The following is a 7739-nucleotide window of genomic DNA, read 5'->3' as shown; positions in this document are numbered from 1 at the left end:
AGGGTGGGGCTACGGGACTCCCCGAAGAGACCAATCCTGCGCCGGCGCAGCACAGACGCCCCGCCCTTCCCTCCTCCGCCCCGCCCCTTACCTCCCAGTCACGGGACCTTAACGGCAGTCAGCTGACCAGGCGTCGAGGCGGTCACGTGACGGAGGGCGGGGCGCTGGCGCAGGGCGCAGGCGCAGATCTTGGGCAGTTGGGTCAGCTGACCTGTGGGGCGACCAAGGGGAGTTAGGCCGCCGGCCTTGGCTTTGGAGTCACGGTCGCCATGGCCAGTCAGTCGCAAGGCATCCAGCAGCTGCTGCAGGCAGAGAAGCGGGCCGCCGAGAAGGTGTCCGAGGCCCGCAAGCGTGAGTTTGGGGGTGGGGCGGCCAGGCGCCGGGCGAGGCCCAGGAACGCGGCCAGGCCGCGGGAGGTGGGAGGTGGATGAGGCCCGGAACGCGGCCGGGCGGAGGGGTGGTTACAGTCGCGGCTGCTGTGTGTTCCGAAGCTCCGAGTCCGAGGCTCTGGAAGGCTTGTAGGTGGGCTGGAAATTGCGTTGTGGGGTAATAGATCGGGCTTGGAGACGACAGTGGGTCGGCGTCCTTCTTGGTGTCTGGGAGGCGTGTGAAATGGGTTATCCAAGCGGAGTTCATTGTCTTTCCCCGTCCCACTTGCTGCTGTGGGCGCTCCGTCTCAGCGAAGGGAGCCACCATCTACACAGTAGCTCAGTCTAGAAACAGAGTCCTCTTTGCCACATCTCCCTCGTTCGTCACCTTTAGTCAGTCGTCATGGTTTATGTATCTGTTGATTTTTACCCCGTCCGTACCGCCAGCATCTCAGACCAGGTCATCAAGTTCACTGAGGCTCCTATAGTAGGCTAATTCGTTGAGTCCTTAAATAATTTTCAAAATGCGAATACTAGGTGCCAAGCGCGGTGCCCGATGTATCTATGGCCTCCACCTTCGTGGTATTTAGAGTCCCAGTGAAGGAAGCAGATACAGCCTAGGTTAACTGCAGGTGAGGTGAGGGCGCTGAGAATTGAGAAATGCGAGGTTGCTAAAGAATTGAACAGGTAGACCTAATCTAGACTGGTGAGTGGAAGAAGTTTTCTCACCTGCAGTCCATTCTCACTGCAGCTAGTCACTTCTCTAAAATGCAAACATGGCTTTTCCACTACCCTTTACAGCCAACAGACGTTTAGTGCCTGCAGAATAAAGCCCAAATTCCTTAGTAGGGTGTTGGAGGCATTTTTGGGTCAGTCTCTTGCTTCCTTGCCTAATATCACAGGTACTCTTCTCCAGACTGTTGAACCACTGTGGCACCTCAGAAGGCACCTTTGTTGATTTCTTTGCAAACTTTTTTGCATAGCTGTTTGCTCTAATTGCAAGAGGTTTTTCCCCAGTTTCCTCGATTTGTTCTCTAACCCTTAATCTTCCTTCAGATCTCAACATTGAGGGAGCAGTTCTTCTCAACAGCTTTCCCTGAGTTGACCTTCTCCCCTCAGACTAGGCTAGGAGTCCTTTCCAGGTGCTTATTTCTGTCATTACAGTGCAATAACCTGTGTCTTCATAAGGCTCAGTCACTTGACTGAATTTCTTTTATTTTTTAAAATATATCTTTATTCAGAGAGAGGAAAGGAAAGGGAGAGAGAGATAGAAACTTCAATGATGAGTCAGTCATTGATCGGCTGCCTCCTGCACGCCCCCTACTGGGGATGGAGCCGAAACCAGGCATGTGCCCCCACTGGGAATCGAACCCTGATGGCCTGGATCCTAGGTTGACGCCCAACCGCTGAGCCACGCCCTGCTGGGCACTTGACTAAATTTCTGAAGATCAGGGACTGTGTCTAATTTATGTATTCAGTTTCCCATCTGGTGAGAGAGATTTCTATCCCTATTTTACAGGTGGGAAAAATGAGGCTCAGAGAGAAATGATTTGACCATATCCTGGGAGGCAGCATAGCTGAGGTTTAGAGGCCTCCATTCTTGTGCAAGGAGAAAATACCAAGCAATATTCATTTTAGTAATTTCTTTGGTGTTTCTCCTAGCGTAAAACTTACACTCTTACCCCCCAAGTACATGGCTTTTGTACTTTCAATTAGGGGTGGTGTGCGATACTCTATGCTTTATAGGAAAAGTTTTCTTTGAGGGAGCTGGAGATGGGAACAAGCCTTTCAGTCTTGCTCTGGTGACTGGAAAGTTCTGTGTTATTCACAGAATATTTCTGATTGTGTTCTTGATACAGTATTTCCAGAATGACTTCCCACAGTTAGTCCCGTGATGGCTCATCAGTAACAAGTTGTGTCTGTTGGGAAGCATGTGAGAATATTTGGGGGAAGTGCAGGAACAAATACTTGGAATATGGTAAGAATAATTCTGAGTGCCTTGGAGAAATGGGTCATGTCTTAGATCTTTCTTTATCTCATCAAACCTGGTGCCGGTGTTTGTATATCTAATAGCTACATCGTTACTGAATGAATTTGTTTTAAAGGAATTTATGGCTAATATACATCTCAGAATTTGTAATAACTAGGAACAGAAGTATTGAGAACTACAGTTTGAAAAAATTATTGCCTTTATTGATCTGTAATTATAATTACTAGCCCAGTTAGGAATTGGGAAGAGGCAAGACATGATATGATAAAATGGTCCAACCCCAAAATTTGCCATGAAATCATTGCTTTGAACCATTTTACATATATATATATATACATACACACATATATATAGTGTTATGGTTTATTTCATTGGAGTGAAACATAACATTCACTCCCATAAGTAAGACCCACGAAAAACAAGATTGAAAAGAAACATAATTTCCTGTTCAAATATTTATTTTTAGTTTTCAGAGAAGCCTATCAAAATTGAACGTTGAAGATATTTGCTGATAATTAGAGAACGTATTATGTGATTAAGTCAGGGAGCCATGGGAGTTGGGAGTGATCAGGAGAGTGGTACTGTGAAATGATGTGGAGCTACTGCACAATGTTTGGGCCATCAATGTTATTTGTAGATTGTTGGTTTGGAAAAGATCTTTGTCTTTGAAATAGGGCTTTGAATATAGCTAATGAGGAGGATAGCATGTAGAGCAATGGGGTAGAGGTTGGTTTGAGGGGAGGACAGCAGTAGGCCCTAAATCGTACTGAAGTAAATGTATAGATGCAAAAATAGTCTTTGGGTGCTTAGAGAAAGAGAGATCTGTTGATTGTTTCACACTTTCCTCATGGAGTGTTGATGTCATGGGGTCAGTGGAGTCCAAGATTCTTCAGGAGGTGGAAAGTTTAATTTCATTCATTCACATGAGTTGAGTGGGATTTGGGCAATTGATATACAATGATGTATAATAAAGCTTAGTTTTAGGTGGAGGATGTTTTTTGCTCTGAATTAAATAAATGTTCAGATTGATCTCCTAGGACCTTTTTTTTCTTCCTCTTTGGGCATTGGTTGGTCTTGGGGTCTGTTTCTCTACAGGCTCTGATAGAACCTAGATAATTTTTCTAGCTGTGCATTAAATTAGTCTCTTCTAGAAACCAGACCACCTGTTTCTCCTCACCTCTTAGGTGCTGTACAGTCTTACTGTCCCGTGCTCTCCATTCAGGATTTCTTCCTGATACCACTTTCATTACTTAGATCCTTGTACACAGACATGGCTTTTAGTTTCCAATATGACATCATCTGTTTCATTTAGATTTTCAGTTGCTGTCCCTTGGGAGCATATTAGTCTCCTTGTTAAACTTCCAATCACAGCTCCACTTGTAATCAGCACCGTAATTAGGTGTTTACTTCTTGGGAAGAGGAAGAGTTCCTTAGATGACTAATTTCACCCATTTGATGTTGGTTCTTAGTAGGTGACATTGGGAGAATATTCTTACACATTCCAAAATGTTTTTCCATCATTTTTACAGTCTGTAGTTATGGAAGGCAGTCCTTTGTATCTAGTCACTTTTTAGTTAAATAAAGCCTATAGGAGGCAGGAACCTATATTACTAGTTAGCTCTGAATTCCCTCTCTCCCATGTGCATATCTTTTGGGACTGTATCTTAAAATATTTTTCATTGTTTACATTAGAATTTACCACCTCAGTCTCTGCTTCCTCTTCTTGTCTTTTAACCACTTCCTGATGTACCTCGTTCTTTTGAAAACAGGAAAGAACCGGAGGCTGAAGCAGGCCAAAGAGGAGGCTCAGGCTGAAATTGAACAGTACCGCCTGCAGAGGGAGAAGGAGTTCAAGGCCAAGGAAGCTGCGGTGGGCCCTGTTTATTTTCATTACTGCTTTAGTTTCTTGAGGCTTCCCTCTCCTCCCCTTTCCTCCAGGCTCTCAAAATACCTGGCATAACTTGGTAATTCTCATTCTGGTTGAATTTTAAAATTTTGGTTATTGTATGTTTTATTGGATACTCAGGCTGAATTTCTTAGGGTGATCAATTTTTAACTAACATTGAGTCCTAGTCTTCAGTTATTCAGTCATTTAACAAGTATGTTAACATGTACCAGGTCCTTTGTCAGATGCTAGAGGGTGAGCTGTGAACAGAAATAGATATGGTCCTTGCCCTCATGGAGCTTAGCTTACAGGCTGGTGGTCAAGGAAACTCAATGAAATGCAAGTCATGCAAACCTACAGCTGTGAAAAGTGTGGTTCTAGAGATACATAAATCACATGGAGCACCACTTTAGTGTAAAGACATATACCAACCGTATAGGCTAGATGACCATGCATAAGATGCATACAATAATAGTACAAAAACACATCGCAGAGAGTACAAAGGAAGCAAGGAAAATTCTGGAAAGGGGAAAGGATGGAGAAGGGCTTCATAGAGAAAAGAAACTCTTTCAGGACTCTTTTATATAGGTAACAGAAAAACAATTCAAACTGGTTTAAACAAAATGGGATTAGTTAAAAACCCAGATGAAGGCTAACTTGATTTTGATCCAGAAGCTTAGTGATCTGAGAACTCTGTTTTCACCTCTCAATTCTGCCTTTGACTTTGTGGGCTTCATTCTCAATTTCTACATTGTGGCCTCTGCTAGTTCCAGGCACACATCCCTCCTTAGCAGTAAGCAGCAAAAATTTCATTCATCTTTGCATTGGGCAATGACAGTGTTACTAAAACTTAAAATGTTTCTCTGACTCTTAAACTGGGGCAGATTGGTGCTGTAAATTGTCCGACTGCCCACAGTCAGTATAGAAATACTCGTCAGAGCAGCCATCTCATCGTGTTTGTACGTCTCTGCTGCAGTTGTTTATAGAGGCAGTATCAATTTTGTGCTATAAGCAAGAGCTCTCAGTTTTTCTAACAGTGTTCCATTGTAACTTCTACAGTTTTGAGTAGTGGGGCTTGGCATAGTTTATGTTCATAAAGTAGAGCTAGTGGGTATTTTTTCCCCTGAGTAGGGGTTATGGACTTTTAAATAATAGGACTTAGCAACTTCTGTTCAAGATGGTGGTGTAGGTAAACACAGTACTCTCATCCTCCAACTACAACTAAACTACAGAACACCCATCATTCAGAACCACCTGAAATCTAGCTGAACAGAAGTCCTACAACTAAGGATATAAAACAGAAGCCATGTGGAGCCTGGTAGGTTGGACAGAGACATGGAACGGACTGGTCCCACACCCACATGTGGTAGATAAAAATTAAGGAGGGATATCTCAGCAGAGGTTTCCCCTGAGGTGTGAGGGGGTCCCAGCCCCACACCAGGTTTCCGCAGCCCAAGGTTCCAATGCTGGGAATAGAAGTCCCCATAACTTCTGGCTGTGAAGACCAACGGGGATGGTGGCTGAGTGAGACGGAGGGCTTCTGGAGTCCCAGGCAGTTCCCTTTTTTTTTATAAATTAATTTTAGAGAGAGGAAGGGAGAAGGAGAGAGAAACATCAGTTGGTTGCCTCCCATACACGCCCTGACCAGGGATGGAGCCCTCTACCTTTCGGTGTGCAGGACAACACTCCAACCAGCAGCCACAGCGGCCAGGGCCCAGGCAGGTCCTCTTAGAGGGCCTGCGCATGGGCTTACTCAGACTTACTCCCTCTGAGCTCCAGCACTGTGGCAGCGTCTCAAAAGGCCGCAGGGATGTGGGGAGGACCTGAAGTGTTGAGCATCAGGGCGAGAGCTGGAGGGGCAGCTTTCTTCCAGACAGAAGTGCTGGCAGAGGCCATTGTTTCTTCTCTGAGACCTTCCCCCACAGAGCCTTCAGGTGGGCACCACATCTGAGTCTTCCTCAATCTAGCTCACACTGTAGCCCTGCCCTGGCGATACCATGAGACCCTGCCCCACCCACCTTGTGGGCCCACCCAAACTGTTTCCAGTGGCTTTTCCATACTAATGGCCTGTCTTGGCTCACACTTCAGGCTTCCCTAATCAAACAAGCAGCATCTGGCATGCCCCCTACCTGCATGCTCTTCAGTCATGAGGTTCCATTGCCTAGTACTGATTGTTTATATCCATTGATGAGACTGGGTTTCTCCAAAAGTATGAAAGTTGCATACCAAGTGTTGTTCCTGGCTAACCAGAGCATCATCCTGACATCCCTTATGTGTCATTACTCCCTGATTTCAGGCTCTGGGATCCCATGGCAGTTGCAGCACTGAGGTGGAGAAGGAAACCCAGGAGAAGATGACCATCCTCCAGACCTACTTCCGGCAGAACAGGGATGAAGTCCTGGACAACCTCTTGTCCTTTGTCTGTGACATCCGACCAGAAATCCATGAAAACTACCGCATAAATGGATAAGGGGAGAAGAGAGAAGCGCCTGTTCCATGGGTTGCCATTTTAGATGCCTCCATGGAATAAGAAGCTTTTGCAAAGCTTGAGTTATATTCTTGTGAAAAGGCATTAAATTATTTCTGGATATTGTATAGTAGGTCCTTTTCCTTTTGGGAGAATAGCAAATCTAGTTTCTTTGTACAAACTTAGAACCTACCCAAAGATTTCATCTTTTTACCTCATATTTCTTAGAAATTTAAAGGGTATACATTGTCTGTTTTTCTATGCCTTTTAGCTCAAGCAACATATATACAACAATATTGACTTTTTCTTTCTTAGATGTAGTAAGAAACACTTTTTTTTTTTTTTTTTTTAAGAAAGAAAGGGATCAAATGTATTTTTTTTCCCTAAAGCTTTCTTGAAGGTCAGGGGCTTTATCTATGAAAAAGTAGTAAATAGTTGTTTGTAACCTGTGAAAAGCAGCAGCCAGCCTTAAACTTGTCCTTTGTGGCTAAGAGTTAGAACAATGAATACTAGTCTAATTGTTTGGGCTGCTGTTAGTATCTCTTAATCAAAATTACTAGGTAGAATTCAAGAACTTGTTACATGTTATTACTTGGTGTACTGATAATCATTTAAAAGTAAAGAGTCTTTGTCATGCATTTTTCCTTTCTGGTTCATCATTTTTGATAATGCAAAGTGTACTTTGACCCAGTTGTTTTGCAGAATTTCACTGAGGAAATTAAATTAGCATGTGTATCACACACACATTCCCACACATACTTAGAAAGTAGTCTTGGTCTGCATCTTAGCAGGAAGGAAAGAGTCACTTATGATTTCACCCATCAGCTGTTTTGAAGAACAGCAACTAGTAAGTCAGCATTTGCCTTTTCTGCAGAGCACCGTGTACTGGGGCAGCCTTGCGCAGTTAGCAAGCATATTTCTTTCTGGGTAGGGTAAATCATAAGTGGAATACCTACCGGAACGTCACACTAGCGCTTCCAAGTTAAATGCCCATCGCCCTCTATTAGCTGAAAGTGTTGGGCTGCAAAA

General features: G+C 44.2%; 1 protein-coding gene across 1 annotated transcript; it reads left to right on the top strand.

The window, feature by feature from the left end:
- Positions 1-233: 233 nt before the first annotated feature.
- On the top strand, positions 234-7348 carry ATP6V1G1 (ATPase H+ transporting V1 subunit G1). Its single transcript, XM_016210897.2, has 3 exons — positions 234-351; positions 4128-4228; positions 6540-7348. The coding sequence occupies exons 1-3, from the start codon at positions 270-272 to the stop codon at positions 6711-6713; spliced, it is 357 nt and encodes a 118-aa protein (XP_016066383.1). The 5' UTR covers positions 234-269; the 3' UTR covers positions 6714-7348.
- Positions 7349-7739: the final 391 nt, after the last annotated feature.

Source organism: Miniopterus natalensis, chromosome 12 (genome assembly GCF_054644295.1).
Source record: "Miniopterus natalensis isolate mMinNat1 chromosome 12, mMinNat1.hap1, whole genome shotgun sequence".
NCBI lineage: Eukaryota > Metazoa > Chordata > Mammalia > Chiroptera > Miniopteridae > Miniopterus > Miniopterus natalensis.
This window is presented reverse-complemented; position numbering and strand designations above follow the sequence as displayed.

Excerpts from the sequence above, each read along its gene's own strand:
- ATP6V1G1 (XM_016210897.2), top strand. The coding sequence starts at position 270 with ATGGCCAGTCAGTCGCAAGGCATCCAGCAGCTGCTGCAGGCAGAGAAG. Across the intron at positions 352-4,127 it reads GGTGTCCGAGGCCCGCAAGC|GAAAGAACCGGAGGCTGAAG; the intron begins GTGAGTTTGGGG and ends TTTTGAAAACAG. Across the intron at positions 4,229-6,539 it reads TCAAGGCCAAGGAAGCTGCG|GCTCTGGGATCCCATGGCAG; the intron begins GTGGGCCCTGTT and ends CCCTGATTTCAG.